Source organism: Phyllobates terribilis, unplaced genomic scaffold (genome assembly GCF_046119375.1).
Source record: "Phyllobates terribilis strain yellow unplaced genomic scaffold, ASM4611937v1 Scaffold_9__5_contigs__length_417890890, whole genome shotgun sequence".
NCBI classification, from domain to species: domain Eukaryota; kingdom Metazoa; phylum Chordata; class Amphibia; order Anura; family Dendrobatidae; genus Phyllobates; species Phyllobates terribilis.
This window is the reverse complement of record NW_027362769.1, coordinates 87,437,418-87,455,772: the sequence shown is the minus strand read 5'-3', so window position 1 is coordinate 87,455,772 and position 18,355 is coordinate 87,437,418. Positions and strand designations below refer to the sequence as shown.

The 18,355-nt window shown below is 49.8% G+C and overlaps 1 protein-coding gene across 1 annotated transcript in view; it reads right to left on the bottom strand.

Annotated features, from left to right (window-relative positions):
* Positions 1 to 17,977, bottom strand: part of TRPM8 (transient receptor potential cation channel subfamily M member 8) — a 168,714-nt gene extending 150,737 nt beyond the window's left edge. Inside the window, exons 1-2 of the mRNA XM_073646719.1 lie at positions 17,808 to 17,977; positions 17,347 to 17,493 (exon numbers count right to left, since the gene is read on the bottom strand). Coding sequence (XP_073502820.1) covers positions 17,347 to 17,492 — 146 coding nt within the window. The 5' untranslated portion in view covers position 17,493; positions 17,808 to 17,977. The remainder of the gene's footprint in view (positions 1 to 17,346; positions 17,494 to 17,807) is intronic.
* Positions 17,978 to 18,355: the final 378 nt, after the last annotated feature.

The following is an 18,355-nucleotide window of genomic DNA, read 5'->3' as shown; positions in this document are numbered from 1 at the left end:
GACCTGCTCCGCAGCGGCGGCTCCATATAGCCGTATACCACAGGTGGCGTTGCAAACATTAAACATAAAAACTATAATCCTTTTCTTTAAAACCCCTTTTATTGACCCCCCTGGGTCACGGACCAGGTCACCGCCACTGTGACATCTCCCCTAGAAACGACCGGCCCGGCTACCGAGTACCCCATGGCCCAGGGGGTGCGTCATATGCAGAGCTCAGCATTCAGAGAAGTGGTAGATCAGCAGATAAAACTGTGATTTTATCAAAACTACAGAAAGCAGCTCAGCAAGGGATAAATCACTGGAATCAAGGTCTCTCAGATGAGGTATAAAAAAACTGCTGACAGATTCCCTTTAATATGAAAGACAATCAGCTGATTGCCAAGGCTGGAATTACCAAAGCAATTTTGGCAGAGCTGGGAGAAACTTGCATGAAAACAGCAAAAGCCGCAAAAATTTAGCTCAATTTGTGCCTAAATTTTACGACTTTTCAAAGCTTTTACGCCAGAATTCTGGTGTGAAAGCTGCGCTGAATCAGGCCCAGTATAACAACTATCAACAGTTACAACCAAATGCACCACTGAACAGAATGCAAGAGTGCCAATATAATAGGAAAATAAACCTATACGTTGCAGACATTTTTCTCAAATCCTGATATTACATTTATTTTATCTGTGTTAGTATTCAATATCTTAATTTAAGTGATAATTTAATTCACATTTACAGGTCATTTTTAAAAATGTTTTAAATTAATTGATCCAACATTCGGTATGTCACAAATGTAATTACCAATACAAAATGTTGAGAATTCATTTTTAACCCCTTAAGAACAGAGCCACTTTTTACATTAATGACCAAGCCTCAATTTTTAAATCTGACCAGTGTCACTTTATGAGGTAATAACTCTGGAACGCTTCAACGGATCCCAGTGATTCCGAGACAGTTTTCTCGTGACAAATTGTATGCTTTCTACCTGTCAGTGCTGCACTGACAGAAGCATCTTAGACCATGCTCTGAGCATGGTCTCAGATGCTTTACATAGCTTGATGACCCTGGATCATCATGGCAACAATCGGGCCCCCGCGATGATGTCGCAGGGGTGCCGATCTGAAAGAAACGGGAACCCCCTCCCTCTCCCTGCCTTCTAAATGCTGCGATCACTCTCGATAGGGGGTTAAACAGCCAGAGGGGTACTGCCTCCGTCTCTGCCTGTTACTGCAGAAGCTCGGCCACTAACAGCGCCAAGCTCCTGCTGTGATCGTGTGGGAGGGTGCTAATATTTCAGCCCCTCCTGCGAGATCATGCTATGATCAGTCAGTCAGATTGATTGACTGATCACAGCGTCCTGAGTGCGGGGACCAATGGCATGGGTAACCGTACCTCTTCCCGTGCCGCTCATCTGTCAGTGTTTACACTGTTTACACGTAGTGACAGTTTAAATACATGATGAACATAGTACGTCCTGCTGCAGGAACTGACACCTGCTCATGATGTGCTGTGTCCGTTGCCTATTTGTTAGGCAATCCCTGCATATGTTGCGACTGTCTAACAGCCACGAGACATGCAGACGCGGCGACGCAAACATATTTTACGAGCACGCCGAAGACACTCAGTTACAACTCGAGCGTGCTCAGATAACACCTTATCCGAGCATGCTCACACTAATGTCCGTCATTCGGTCTTTAAGGGGTTAATCTTATGTTTATTATAAGCAATTCAGCATTGAAGCTTTACAACGCTAGTACTCTCAGTGAGAACCCAGATTGGTCCTCCCAGGACAAGAGGGTGGAATGGAGGGTGAAGGATAGAGAAAATGGTACTGGCAATCTGGATAGCAGCACTTGAGGTCTGGTGGGATTTTGTACAGCAGAATAGCAGGGGATGGAAAGGCACAAATATTAAAGTGTAACTACATCTTTAAAAATCCTCCGATATGTCTGTTGATCCCACTGGTTCCCCACCAATTACTCAAACCAAAGGGCAGAAGAGGTTATCTTATGAAGACATAAAGGCAGGGGCGTAACAATAGCGGTCACAGAGTGTGCGACCGAGACCGGACCCATGTGAGAGGGGGGCCTGCCGATTCCAATTTCACCTGGACATGTGTCCTCGGGCGCACATCAGAGGTCAGCCAAACAGAGGTCGGCAGCTGATGTCGGCTTGCCAGTGATGGTGCATGGCAGTGACGTTATCCTCTGCCTGTATTGGCACACCAAAGTCAGCTGCCATCTGGCTACAGGTGCTGGCTACAGAAGAGGATGCAACACGTTGTGGGACCAAGGGAAGGTGAGTATAATCGTTTGATGGACATTATACCAGAATGGGAGACATTATACTGGGATGGGGGCATTATATCAGAATGGGGACATTATACAAGGATGGGGGGGCATTAAACCAAGATGGTACTCAGGTTGTCAAAAAATGTTATAGCATGGGGCCCAGGATGGGGAAGATTATTACAAGAAGGAGCCAGGACAAGGAACATTATTACATGGGCAGCAAATGTGGCACCCTGCTGTTCACAGGTACCACAGGACCCAAAAGGGTGCATGAACGGACTTCTCCACAAGAGGCCCTCATTACATACAAACACCTCCACCCTTCCACCTCATACCACCAGAGGGAGCCCGTTAGGGATATATATATGGATGGTGGAGCAAGGCAGTTCAGTCAGTCAGGCAAAAGTCAGAGAGTCTGAGAGCGTGCTGACGCTGAGAGCAGCGAAGACACAGCACGTCTGCTGCTGTATTGAGGGCCCCGAGTGTGGCCAAAGGCAAAGAGGAGAGGAGAGAGGAGTTGAGGGGGCAGAGGAGCATCATAGGCTCACCCCGAGTATACAAACCGGACACTGGGTCCGCGCCTACAGGGTCTCTTTATACCCAGTAGGGATCACCGGCATACCAGGAGGACTACAAGTCCCTGGCCGACCTGAAGCTAAACCCATTACAGGACCAGGAACCACGAAGGCCCCGGCGCCCAGGGATAGTGGTTGCCAGCGGAAGTCCTACTACCAAGCGACAGGTGAAGGAACAGCACGACACATAAGCTAGGCCCAGTTGCAGGCTGGCCAGGAGCTTAGAGAGAGGGAAACACGGACCAGGAGGCCCTATACCCGCTCACTGGGGAGAAGTCCTGAAGTGCACACTTCCTACCGAGTACCCTGGACCGTACCTGACATCCGCACCAGTAAAGGTATTGAAGTGAATCCCCTGTCTCTGTCAGTTACTCCTGCTGCGCCATCCCGCCTGCACTACAAGCCCCAGCATCACCACCCACCATCAAACTCTACCATCCTACTTGCCTATCAACTGCCTCAGAGGTTTGCAGCAGTGCTGGTACAAATTACCAGAAACCACAGGTGACGTCACAATCAAACTACAAATCCCATATAAACTATCCCCTTTTTGTTGACCGCCCTGGGCCACGGACCGGGCCAGCCATTGTGACATATTCCCCCCAGCATCCATAGGCCCGGACACAGAGTACCCCATTGCCCTGGGGGCGCGTCATCTCTGGCATCACAAACAGGATTTTGTGTACGTTGCCACCGGGTACTGTGTGCCGTATTTGAACTGTGTTTAAACTGTCGTGAACATCGCCGCCATTACCGCGATGCCGCACGGGAAAAGGGGCGTAACCGCGGGGATCGGAGAGGCATGACTGCTAGAAGCGTGCGAAGCTCAAGCCCCGCCTCGCGCTCTGACGCAGCACCTGGAAGCGTCAGGTCCTGGAAGGAAACCATTGTCTGCGGAGCTGCGACCTACCCGAAAAAGAAACAGGAGGTAGGCTACGGTTTACTAGGGGGGCGCAACCATGGCCGACGACCAGCAAAACGCCGGAGCACCAGTTAACGCTCCTAATGCTCAACTCGCGCCCGGCGCTGCTCAGGCCGGAGTGGCCGCCCCACCAGCAGGGGTCGTGACTCCTTTAATACCCATGGCCCTGCCGTATATCCCTGGAGCAAAATGGCTTCCCCAGTATGATGGCAAACCAGACACCCTGTCTGGATTCAAGAGAAAGATATGCGGTGTATTGGACATGTATTCAATGACTGGTAAGCAGAGAGCCGCTGTTGTGCTGGGACAATTGACTGGTGCCGCAGAGCGGGAAGTTGAAACCTGGCCAGCCGCAGACCAGGAATCAGTATCCATTATCTTTAAGAGACTGCAAACTGTCTTTGAAAACCGCACTGAGACAGATCTCCGGATGAGGTTCTACCAATGTACCCAGAAACCTGAGGACAGTATCCGGGACTATGCCTGGCGCTTACAGGAAGCCCTGTGGGCCCTGAAACAGGTTAGTCCAGCCAGCATACAAGATGAGAATAAAATGCTGACAGAACAATTCATCCGGGGGTTGAAGTCCCAGGAGGAGAGCAGAACTGTACGGTGGTGGGCCTTAGATCATCCAAATGCCACCTTTGACACCCTGAAGGACATGGCTATTAAGGGCCTTCAGCCCCTGGAAACATCAGGGACTGCTATCCAGCGTTACCAGGGTGGGGCCACCCCAGTGCCCGCAGCACCCACTGCTCCTTCATTAACGGCTGAAACAAAGATGCAAACAGTGCCCCCTAGCGAGCTGGACAGCCTGCGCTCTGAAGTGCGTCAGCTAAGTAAAACCCTGGCCACTGTCCTGAGCACCCTGCAGCTACAGACAGAGCCCGAGCCGGAAGGAAGGATCCTACTCACCGACAGTCCTGAGGATGTCCCCTGGATGAGGAGAAGAAGGAGGACAACGCCACCCCGTAGGAGGACAACGCCACCCCGTGGGAGGACCAACGACCAACATCGCCCTCCAGGAGATTTCATCTGATACCGTTGCCACAAGGCAGGCCTCACCACGCGGAACTGTCCTTTAAACTGGCAAACCCTGGGGCCGAGGGCCGACACCCAGGAGTAACTCAACTAGGCCCATCAAGCTGGTACGACCGGTTCGTAGGAGGAAGGCCTTTCCTGTCCATCGTGCTGGACGGCATAGCAACACCTGCGTTACTGGACTCCGGCTCACAGGTAACCATCATACCTGATGTCCTCTACAAAACGTACTGGTCCGTAGATGAACTCCACCCCCCAGCTCCGAACCTCTCTGTGTATGCCTCTAACAGCCTTCCTCTTAACCTAGTAGGGGTTAAGGACGTGACAGTGAAGGTGGGGAGAGTGGAACTAAAGGACCAAGGACTAATTATTATTGAATCTAACCCTGGTGATACCAATTCGTATATGATACTTGGTACAAATATTGTTGGTAACTGTTTGGGAGAAGTGTTGTTTTTACTCCAACAGATTGCTGACACTGCCAAACCAGGGCAGAGGAAGGTGCTCCAGAGAGAGATTCGAGCCCTCCTGTATCAGCAACAGGTAAAGCTAACAGGTGGTGAGATTGATAATGTACGGGTGACAGACCCGATACCCATTGTGATTCCCCCAATGAGTGAGATGCTGATTTGGTGTAGGGCAGCAATAGGTCTCAAGGGACAGAACTACCAGGCGGTAGTGGAGCCCATTAGCTCAGAGCACAGACCTACACTCTTAACTGCTAGAGGGGTAGTTGATGTACGCAATGGGAGGGTACCCATACGTCTCTTAAATTGTGGGGAGGAGGATGTTAAATTGCCAAGATACGTGTAGCGCCGGCGTCCCTGCCCTCTGCTAGGCAGGGACGCTGTTCCCCTCACCTCTCTGCTCCGTGCCCGGCGTCCTCCTCCCACTCTGCTGGCAGCGCGCGCTCCTTCCCGGCCACTGTGCTTAGGGCGCGCGCGCGCTCTCCCTCCCTCTTAAAGGGGCCGCGCGCGCCGTCCTAAGGAGTCCCCGGCCAATGGCCGGAGGACTTCACCATATATAAGGCACCTCCTCCAAAATGGAGGTGCCCGAGCAATGTTGTTGCACTGTTCACTACTCTGCTTCAGCCCTCAGGTCCCGTTGCCAGTTACCTGCCAGATACCTGCCAGATTCCTGTCAGCTTGCTGTCTTATTCCTGCCTGATATTTTGCTACCTGCCTGCTAGCCTGAGGTCCGACGGTCTGCCTTACAACTCCTGTCAGTCTGTCTAAGGACCAGCTTGCCCACTCACCTGGGAGCGCACATCAGCTACCTGCCTGCTTGCCTGAGGTCCGACGGTCTGCCTTCCAACTCCTGTCAGTCTGTCTATGGACCAGCTTGCGCGCTCACCTGGGAGCGCACATCTGCTACCTGCCTGCTAGCCTACCTGGAGGCTCCGCCGTCACGTGCTGTGACCACCTGCCTGTCCAGTGACTCCTGCCCGCTCACCTGGGAGCGCTCATCTGCCGCCTGTCTGTTGGTCTTCCTGGAGGCTCCGCCGTCACATGCCGTGACCACCCGTTTATCCAGAGACTCTCGCCTGCTCACCTGGGAGCTCACGTCTACCATCAGCCGCCACAGGTCGTACCAACCCTTTACCCAGAGACTGCCCCGGTCACTTGCCGTGACCATCTGCCCGTTTATCCAGAGACTGCCCCGGTCACTTGCCGTGACCATCTGCCCGTTCATCCAGAGACTGCCCCGGTCACTTGCCGTGACCTCCTGCCCGTTCTTTCAGAGACTGTCCCGGTCATCTGCTGTGACTGCCTGCCTGGTCGCCACCCGCTCCCTTACAAGGACCGCCCCCTTGTATAGTAGCTCAGAGGTTCCGCCTCCCAGACCCGTTACAGTTTGCTCGGGCCATGGAACCCGGTGGCACCCAAGCTCCCTCGCTCTCGGACCTGTGTCATGAACTGTCCCGTCAGAGGTCCCAACAGGAGTCCATCCTGGGTCACCTGCGGAATGTCAATTCTCGCCTGGACACTCTGACTGCTCCGCCAGCAACCTCCGCCAGTGCCATGACTCGCAATCCGGCAGCTCCGCTGCCCACTAATACCATGGTATCCTACCCCGGACCCCGGCTTTCTGCACCTCCTCGCTTCGGAGGCGACTCCGCCCAGGCTCGGGGCTTCATAAATCAGTGCACCCTGCACTTTGAACTATTGTCCCACCAGTTTAACTCCGACCGGGCCAAAATTGCCTTCATCATGTCCCATCTCACCGGGGAGGCCCTGGCCTGGCTAAATCCTCTATGGGAGAGAGGAGACCCCCTGGTGTCCGACTTGCCTGCCTTTCTCACGGCTTTCTGGAAAGTCTTCGACGAACCCGGACGGAAGACCTCATCCGCATCATCACTGCTACGCCTCCGTCAGGGAGGTCTCACCGTGGGCCAATATGCCATACGGTTCCGTACCCTTGCCTCGGAGCTGGCCTGGGATAACGACGCTCTGGTATCCGTCTTCTGGGAGGGTCTGTCAGGCCGTATTAAAGATGAGCTTGCCGGTCAGGACATTCCTACCACTCTCGATGACCTAATAACTCTTGCCACCCGGATTGACCTACGGTTACAGGAGCGTGCCAAAGAGGTCACCCGTGAGAGGAGGTTTCCACGTCTAGCTCCTACTTTTCAGAAACCCGTCACTCCCTCCGTCTCTCCCCAGGTACACTCTCCTGAGCCTATGCAGGTCGACCAGACCAAGATGGTCAAAACCCGTCAGGACTTACGCCGTGCCGAGGGGAGCTGCTTCTACTGTGGCAGTAAGGAGCACCGGATCCGTGCCTGCCTGGAGAGGTCGGGAAACGCCTGTGTCTAGGTTCGCTCAGAGAGGTCGACCTAGACAAGAATAAATCCTCTCCATCTCTGCTGCTGTCAGTCTCAATCGTCTGCGGGGAGAACCGTTATTTCGAACTAGCCCAACTTGACTCTGGAGCAGCCGGGAATCTTATTTCACAGTCCCTGGTAGAGAAATACCGCATCCCCACCAAACCTCTGGCTGTACCCTTGTCTGTTGCTGCTGTGGATGGGGGTCTCTTACCACGCCCCATCCAAATCATCACCGAATCCATTACTCTGCAGGTGGGAATGCTGCATTCTGAGAGTATCTCCTTTCATGTTCTGCCTGGACTCTCTCACGCCCTCTTGCTAGGTCTACCTTGGCTCCAGAGACATGCACCCGTACTTGACTGGCAGACCGGAGAGGTCCTTCGCTGGGGACAGGACTGCCATAAGACCTGTCTGGTTCCCGTCCATCCCGTCCGTCCTTCTCCTACCCCAGCTAATCTACCTGGACTTCCGATTCCTTATTGGTCTTATGCTGATGTCTTTAATAAAAAGGAGGCAGAGACACTACCCCCTCATAGACCATACGACTGCCCTATCGACCTGTTACCCGGTACTACTCCTCCCCGTGGGCGTATTTATCCATTATCCGCTGCTGAGACCCGGTCGATGTCCGAATATATTGAGGAGAATCTGGCCAGGGGATTCATCCGGAAATCTACCTCCCCGGCGGGAGCAGGCTTCTTTTTCGTCAAAAAGAAGGACGGTTCTCTCCGTCCCTGTATAGACTATAGAGGCCTTAACCAGATCACGGTGAAGAATAAGTACCCCCTTCCGCTCATTCCGGAGTTATTTGATCGTCTGAGGGGGGCTAGAATCTTCACCAAACTGGACCTCCGTGGGGCGTACAACCTGGTTCGTATCCGTCAGGGGGATGAATGGAAGACGGCATTCAACACCCGGGACGGCCACTATGAATATCTGGTAATGCCCTTTGGTCTCTGTAACGCTCCTGCCGTCTTTCAAGAGTTGGTCAATGACATCTTCCGGGACCTTCTCTACTCCTGCGTAGTGGTGTACCTGGACGACATCTTGGTATTCTCTCCGGATCTCCAGACTCACCGGAGGGACGTTCGTCAGGTCCTGCTCAGGCTCAGGCAGAATCACCTCTTCGCTAAATACGAGAAGTGCCTCTTTGAGCAGACCTCGCTTCCGTTTTTGGGCTACATTATTTCTCAGACCGGCCTACGAATGGATCCAGAGAAACTGTCTGCCATCGAGAAATGGCCTCGACCGGAGGGGTTGAAGGCCATTCAGCGGTTCCTGGGCTTCGCCAACTACTACCGCCTCTTCATACCACACTTCTCTTCCCGGACTGCCCCAATTTCCGCGCTCACCCGTAAGGGTACTAATCCCAAAGAGTGGCCGCCCGAAGCAGAGGAGGCCTTTCTTTCCTTAAAACAGGCCTTCTCTTCCGCCCCGGTGCTGCATCGCCCGGACGGCAACAAGCAGTTCTTCCTGGAAGTTGACGCCTCCTCCTCTGGAGCCGGAGCGGTACTTACTCAAAAATCATCTTCCGGGAGGATGGTAACTTGCGGCTTCTTCTCTAAACTCTTCTCCTCCTCAGAGCGCAATTATTCCATAGGAGACCGAGAGTTATTGGCCATCAAACTGGCATTGGAGGAGTGGTGTTACCTGCTCGAGGGGGCTCTTCACCCGGTAATAATTTACACTGACCACAAGAACTTGGCTTACCTCCAGCATGCCCAGAGACTTAACCCGCGCCAAGCCCGGTGGTCCTTGTTTTTTGCTCGCTTTGATTTTGTTCTTCATTTTCGCCCGGCTGACAAAAACGTCAAGGCGGACGCCTTGTCTCGATCCTTTCTGGTGTCTGATCTCGAGGAAGATCCGAAACACATCATCGATCCCGCCAGAGTAATGCAGGTGGCTCCCGTGAGTCTAAATCGTCTCCCTCCCGGAAAGACGTTCGTATCAGTACCTGATCGGGAGAAGATCCTTCACTGGGGTCACTCGTCTAAACTGGCTGGCCATGCCGGTCAGAAAAAGACCCTCCAGCTTATTACCCGGCTCTACTGGTGGCCTACCCTGCACAAGGACGTAATAGACTTTGTTTCTGCCTGTGTGTCCTGCGCCCGCAACAAGGTTCCGAGACATCTGCCAGCCGGTCGCCTCCTTCCGCTTTCTGTACCTGCTGCCCCCTGGCAGCATATAGCAATGGACTTTATAACTGACCTCCCAGTGTCTGCCGGTTGTACTGTCATTTGGGTGGTCGCTGACCACTTCTCCAAGATGGCTCATTTCGTTCCCCTGCCAGGCCTCCCGTCTGCACCCGAGCTAGCTAAAGACTTTATTCGTCACATCTTTCGTCTTCATGGCCTGCCCCTCCACATCGTGTCGGATCGTGGGGTACAGTTCACCTCACGCTTCTGGAGAGCCACTTGTAAACTGCTAGACGTCACCCTGGACTTCTCTTCCGCTTACCACCCACAGTCCAATGGTCAAGTGGAGCGGATCAATCAGAACCTGACCAGTTACCTCCGGCACTTCGTTAATGCCCATCATTCAGACTGGGTGGATCTCCTACCATGGGCCGAGTTCTCTTATAACAATCACGAGAGCGAATCCTCCTCCAAATCCCCGTTTTTTGTAGTCTTCGGTCAGCATCCTCGGATTCCTTTTCCTGTCTCCACCTCTGTGGACAACCCGGCTGCGGAATCTCTCGTTAGCAAATTTTCCTCCATTTGGGAGAGTACCCGATCCGCACTCCTTCAGTCGTCCGAATGGATGAAAAGACACGCTGACAAAAAACGCCTGGATCCTCCACAATTTCGTCCTGGAGATAAAGTCTGGCTCTCATCTAAATATGTCCGACTCAAGATACCTTCTTACAAGTTAGGGCCTCGGTTCATCGGTCCTCTGGAGGTCATCAGTCAGATCAACCCGGTGGCCTATAAATTGAAACTCCCGGCCAACTTACGGATCCCTAACTCCTTCCATGTATCTCTCCTCAAACCTGTGGTACTTAACTCTTTTTCCAAGTCTACAGGTACGCCTCCTGCTCCGGTTTCTGCTGAGGACGAGTTTGAGGTAGAGAACATTCTTGCCACCAAAAGGGTAAGAGGAAAGACCTTTTTTCTAGTAGATTGGAAGGGGTTTGGTCCTGAGGAGAGAACGTGGGAGCCCCGGGAGAACATCCATGCCCCTCTTATCCTTGCTAAATTTCTGTCTGGCCTAAAAAAGGGGGGGCCTAAAGGGGGGGGTACTGTAGCGCCGCGTCCCTGCCCTCTGCTAGGCAGGGACGCTGTTCCCCTCACCTCTCTGCTCCGTGCCCGGCGTCCTCCTCCCGTTCTGCTGGCAGCGCGCGCTCCTTCCCGGCCACTGTGCTTAGGGCGCGCGCGCGCGCTCTCCCTCCCTCTTAAAGGGGCCGCGCGCGCCGTCCTAAGGAGTCCCCGGCCAATGGCCGGAGGACTTCACCATATATAAGGCACCTCCTCCAAAATGGAGGTGCCCGAGCAATGTTGTTGCACTGTTCACTACTCTGCTTCAGCCCTCAGGTCCCGTTGCCAGTTACCTGCCAGATACCTGCCAGATTCCTGTCAGCTTGCTGTCTTATTCCTGCCTGATATTCTGCTACCTGCCTGCTAGCCTGAGGTCCGACGGTCTGCCTTACAACTCCTGTCAGTCTGTCTAAGGACCAGCTTGCCCGCTCACCTGGGAGCGCACATCAGCTACCTGCCTGCTTGCCTGAGGTCCGACGGTCTGCCTTCCAACTCCTGTCAGTCTGTCTATGGACCAGCTTGCCCGCTCACCTGGGAGCGCACATCTGCTACCTGCCTGCTAGCCTACCTGGAGGCTCCGCCGTCACGTGCTGTGACCACCTGCCTGTCCAGTGACTCCTGCCCGCTCACCTGGGAGCGCTCATCTGCCGCCTGTCTGTTGGTCTTCCTGGAGGCTCCGCCGTCACATGCCGTGACCACCCGTTTATCCAGAGACTCTCGCCTGCTCACCTGGGAGCTCACGTCTACCATCAGCCGCCACAGGTCGTACCAACCCTTTACCCAGAGACTGCCCCGGTCACTTGCCGTGACCATCTGCCCGTTCATCCAGAGACTGCCCCGGTCACTTGCCGTGACCATCTGCCCATTCATCCAGAGACTGCCCCGGTCACTTGCCGTGACCTCCTGCCCGTTCTTCCAGAGACTGTCCCGGTCATCTGCTGTGACTGCCTGCCTGGTCGCCACCCGCTCCCTTACAAGGACCGCCCCCTTGTATAGTAGCTCAGAGGTTCCGCCTCCCAGACCCGTTACAATACGCTACTGTTGCCAGATTGTATACTGTGAATAATGATGCCATACACACAGTGGAATCCTTGACCCCACCAGATACAGTGGAGGACAATGACTCCGAAGCTCAGCTGGAGGATTGGTGTCAACAGCTCCATGTTGGAACTGACGCCACTCCTGTCCATCAAAAACACAGTGTCTACAGAGTGGTTCAGGAACATGAACAAGTGTTTAGTAAACACCACTTGATTTTGGAAGGGTTAAAGGGGTACAACATCACATACCCAGCGGTAACCATCCACCCATTAAAGAGCGTTACAGACGCGTACCACCAGCACATTACCAAAAAGCCAAGGAAATGTTGCATGACATGAAAAAGGCAGGGGTAATAAGGGATAGCTGTAGCCCCTGGGCAGCTCCACTGGTCCTGGTCAGGAAAAAGGATGGTAGCATGAGGATGTGTGTAGATTATAGACAAATTAATCTAATAACACATGAAGATGCATACCCTTTGCCCCGTATAGAGGAATCCCTGGCTGCACTAAAATCTGCCAATTACTTCTCTACATTGGATCTCACAAGCGGGTACTGGCAAGTCTCTGTTGCTGAGGAAGACCGGGAGAAGACAGCCTTCACCACCCCGATGGGACTGTGCGAGTTCAACAGTATGCCGTTTGGGCTCTGCAACGCCCCCGGGACATTCCAGAGGCTGATGGAGTGTTGTTTAGGACACCGGAACTTTGAGACAGTGCTGCTGTACCTGGATGACGTTATCGTGTACTCAAGGACGTATGAAGACCATCTGAAGCACCTGGCGGAGGTATTTGAAGCATTGTCCCGGTATGGGATGAAACTAAAACCTTCTAAATGCCACTTACTCAAGCAGAAGGTTCAGTACCTGGGATACGTAGTTGCACTCATGAAAAGTGCCCCCCTTGTTTGACCACAGAACAAAAACCCGTTTGGCGTGGCCGAAGACGTGGTCCAGCACCTGGATCACTTATGCCCTGTAGCCATGCCCAGGGCGTACGTTGAGGGTTTTCAGGCGGGTCCCTCATGTTACCCTTGTTACACTTTCTTCGGTGAAATGGACACCTGGTTACGGGACATACTGTAACTTTATTATTATTATTATTATTATTGTTATTATTATTGTTGTTACCTGTTTTTAAAAAAAAAAAAAAATGCTTCAGTCCAGGAGTACTGAATTGTATTAGGGGGGAATGTGGCACCCTGCTGTTCACAGGTACCACAGGACCCAAAAGGGTGCATGGACGGACTTCTCCACAAGAGGCCCTCATTACATACAAACACCTCCACCCTTCCACCTCATACCACCAGAGGGAGCCAATTAGGGATATATATATGGAAGGTGGAGCAAGGCAGTTCAGTCAGTCAGACAGAGTCAGAGAGTCTGAGAGCGTGCTGACGCTGAGAGCAGCGAAGACGCAGCACGTCTGCTGCTGTATTGAGGGCCCCGAGTGTGGCCAAAGGCAAAGAGGAGAGGAGAGAGGAGTTGAGGGGGCAGAGGAGCATCATAGGCTCACCCCGAGTATACAAACCGGACACTGGGTCCGCGCCTACAGGGTCTCTTTATACCCAGTAGGGATCACCGGCATACCAGGAGGACTACAAGTCCCTGGCCGACCTGAAGCTAAACCCATTACAGGACCAGGAACCACGAAGGCCCCGGCGTCCAGGGATAGTGGTTGCCAGCGGAAGTCCTACTACCAAGCGACAGGTGAAGGAACAGCACGACACATAAGCTAGGCCCAGTTGCAGGCTGGCCAGGAGCTTAGAGAGAGGGAAACACGGACCAGGAGGCCCTATACCCGCTCACTGGGGAGAAGTCCTGAAGTGCACCCTTCCTACCGAGTACCCTGGACCGTACCTGACATCCGCACCAGTAAAGGTATTGAAGCGAATCCCCTGTCTCTGTCAGTTACTCCTGCTGCGCCATCCCGCCTGCACTACAAGCCGCAGCATCACCACCCACCATCAAACTCTACACTGCCCTGAGGCCCGCTCCACCTGTGGGGAGCTGTTCCATCCTAGCTGCCTATCAACTGCCTCAGAGGTCTGCAGCAGCGCTGGTACAAATTACCAGAAACCACAGGTGGCATCACGATGAAACTACAAATCCCATATAAACTATCCCCTTTTTGCTGACCGCCCTGGGCCACGGATGGGCCAGCCACTGTGACATATTCCCCCCAGCATCCATAGGCCCGGACACCGAGTACCCCATTGCCCTGGGGGCACGTCACAAACACATATGTCTTTATTGGATCTGCAACACTACAAGGGCCCATACATCTGACCAACATGTGATCCACCCGCCGCTGTTAACATGTTAAATGCCACTGTCAATCTCTGACAGAGACATTTAACATGATCGCGCCGGAAGCATGTCATTAGCTCCGCCCATCAGCATGCCCGTCACATGATCACAGGCCGCCGATGGGTTGGCATGACAACCCTGGGGTCTGCAGGAGACCCCTGTGGTTGTCATTGCCGAACTGCTGTGAGCGCCGCCCAGTGGCCAGCATTCATAGCAGATGAGCATTTTTGTTACACATAGCAGGGTTCAAGCCAGATGATCGCAGCTTCTAACCTCCCATGAAGACTATTGAAGCATGTAAAAAGTTTAAAAAAAAGTTTTAAACAAAATAAAAAAATATAAAAGTTCAAATCACCCCCCTTTCGCCCATTCAAAATAAAACAATTAAAAAAATCAAAAATACACATATTTGATATCGCCGAGTTCAGAATCGCCCGATCTATCAATATACAAAAAGAATGAATCTGATCGGTAAACGGCGTAACGAGAAAAAAAACAAACGCCAGAATTACTTTTTTTTGGTCGCTGCAACATTGCAATAGAATGCTATAACGGGCGATCAAAACATTGTATCTACCCCAAAAAATGGTATCAATAAAAACGTCAGCTCAGTGCACTAAAAGTAAATCCTCACCCAGCCCCATATTCCTAAAAATGGAGATGCTACGGGTCTCGGAAAATGGTGCCATTTTTTTTTTTACAAACTTTGGATTTTTTTTTCACAACATAAATAAAAAAGAACCTATACATGTTTGGTATCTATGAACTCGTAATGACTTGGAGAATCATAATGGCAGGTCGGTTTTAGCATTTAATGAACATGGTAAAAAAACAAACAATTGCAGAATTGCACTTTTTTTTGCAATTTCACCCCGCTTGGAATTTTTTTCCCGTTTTCCAGTATACTATATGGTAAAATCAATGGTGTCGTTCAAAAGTACAACTCGTCCCGCAAAAAAACAAGCTCTCACACAGCCATATGGAAAAATAAAAACGTTATTGCTCCGGGAAGAAGGGGAGCAAAAAACGAAAGCGCAAAAACGGAAAAAAACAAGGTGTTGAAGAGGTTAAATAAAGGGTTTCTCACTAGTACAATTAAGTGAGGAGCAATAGCAAAGGGAAGTGTAGTTTCTTCCCCTTATTTTTAGAAAGCTGCAGTGTTCATGGAGAGGGAGAACCTTTCCTAGATTTGTACCGCCCAATGTAAATTGTAAGTGGAGGCAGACGGCGTTAAGGACCCTTTCCCCTTAGGACCTATAGTAACCGCATGGTCTGCTTCGTCTGTGTTATGTACTGTATGCCCTTGCTTACACACTATGTTACTGTACATTATTTGTCCAGCTTTGTAGATTTAAATTCATGTTTGATAAAACTTGGCATTTTTATTGGCCTTTAGCAGTCAGCTGCTGATTGTAAAGGTTAAGGTAATTTTTTAATTCCTCTAAATTGAAGGTTTTATAGTTGACATACTGATTTTTAAACAATTCGCAGTACTGTACGCAGGAGTGGAACAAATATGCAAACTAAGAATGCTTAAAATGTCATTGTTAATAGTTTATTTTTATCAATTTACAAAATGCAAAGTGAATGAACAAAAGAGAAATCTAAATCAAATCAATACTCGATGTGACCTTTGCCTTCAAAGCAGCATCACTTCTTCTAGATACACTTGCTCACAGTTTTTGAAGGCACTTGGCTGGGAGGTTGTTCCAAACATCTTAGAGAACTAACCGCAAATCCTTAAATCCTTCTGTCTCTTCATATAATCCCAGACAGACTATATGATGTTGAGATCAGGGCTCTGTGGGGGCCATATCATCACTTCCAGGACTCATTGTTCTTCCAAACACTAAAGATAGGTCTTAATGACATTCGCTGTATGTTTGGGATCACTGTCCTGCTGCAGAATCTCCAACTTCATTTGCTGAAATGCAGTCGAAAACTTGCAATGAAACCTCCACCATTCTTCACTGTTGCCTGCAAACACTCATTACTGTACCATTTTTCAGCTCTTCGCAAGCAATCTACCTTCTGTTACAGATAAATATTTAATATTTTGACTCATCAGTCCAGAGCACCAGATGCCATTTTTCTGTACACCAATTTATATGCTTTTGTGTATAGTTGAGTCATTTGGCCTTGTTTCCATGTAGAAAGTTTGTCTCCACAATTTTTTCATGAAGACCACTTCTGGTCAGACTTCTCTGAACAGTAGATCGTTGTAGCTCGGTCCAACTGGCTGCTGCCAGTTCTGAGCAGATGGCTCTGCTGGACATCTTCTGATTTCACAGGAATGTAAGCATGATGTCTTTTATTTGCTCCACTAAGTTTCCTTGGCTGACCACTGCATCTATGGTCCTCAATGTTGCCCATTTCTTGGTGTTTTCAATGCTGAGAAATCCAGGCAGATACTTATCCATTATGCAATACCACCAGGCAGGCGTCTGATTGGCTCCAAATTTATTCTGCAGCAGAACTACAACCCCAAACATACAACCAATGTCATTAAAAACTATCTTTAGTGTAAAGAAGAGCATGGAGTCCTGGAAGTGATGATATGGCCTCCACAGAGCCCAGATCTCAGCATCATACAGTCTATCTGGGATTACATGAAGAGACAGAAGGATTTGTATAAACCTATATCCACAGAAGATGAGCAGTCTGTTCTTCAAGATCTGTAGTTTGTTCCTCAAGATGTTTAGAACAACCTCTCTGCCAAATTCCTTCAAAAACTGTGTGCAAGTGTACCTAGAAGAATTGATGCTGTTTTGAAGACAAATGAGTGGTCACACCAAATATTGATTTGATGTTGATTTCTCTTTTGTTAATTCACTTTATGTTAGGCTAATTAGAGAATAAATAAACTATTACCCTTCTATTTCTGAAAGCATTCTTAATTTGCAGCATTTGTGTCACACCTGCCTAAAACTTTTGCATGGTACTATATGTGGTGCCCTGTCCAACCTGCATCGCATCAAAGTGCTGGTAACATTCAAATGTATTTATTTAGTTACCCATGAACTTTCATGAAGTATTGCAATAAATAAAAATGAAACAGATACATCAAAAACAACCACAACACATATTTGGAGAAAAAAAACCTGCCTCTGTCTCGGTCTTTCTCTGGACTGAGACCTCTCCCGGGAACTGGAACCTGATCTTATCTCTGTGTGAGGTATAAACTCTCGGCTCCATCTTCTGGTGCTTGGTCTGACCGTCATTACACAGTTTGAAGAAGAATTATTAGACATCCTAAGATTCAGAAAGTGAGAGTGTGACATTTTGCAGCTGTTTCTAACATCTTTCAAAAATCTTACAATAACTTCTACAAACTATCCAGTAGCTAAAGCCCCCGCAAAAAAATATGGTAAATAATTACAGGATCATAACAATTTTTTTCACATAGTCAATCATTAGTCTAGCTTATTTTTTCCTAAACTTGTGCATGACTATTGAGTTTGGATTTTATGCTAACAATATTCATAATTTTTATAATTTAGGCATAGTAATATTATTTTTAATATACAAGAATGATCTTAAAAGACAAGAAAGTTGAAGAAACTCACCTAATTGTCTCCAGTAGTCCTACACATCATAATAGCCACTGTCACTGAATCATATTAAAAAGTCTTTAATCCAACTGAGTTCTGTGTTCCTATAAACTCTGTGTACCTGTCTTCTCATCAAAGACTTTCTGCTGTGATCTGATCAGCTTCCCTCTATTTCTCTGCACTTTCTTCCTTCCTTCCTTCCTTCCTGGCTGCTTATATTCCCTATGGTCCCATCTCCCGCTGGCAGATACATCGTGTTGGCACTGCCGCAGTCAAAGCACCCTGGTATAAGTACAAGAGGAAGATTCTAGAGGCAAAGTAGAAAACACAGCAAACAAAATGCAAAACAATGAAAATAGGAGAAATATTTTCAAGGTGCGAAAATGTTTTGCAACAATGCAGAACACGTTATGCTGAAATATAAGATGTAATATTTATGGTGGTACAGATTGATTTTTTTTAAGTCAAAATACATAAGCTTAATGATGCAACAATGATAAAAAAAAATCCAGAAAACATGTATCTATAAATATTTAAACAAATCCATTTTAATAAGAACACGG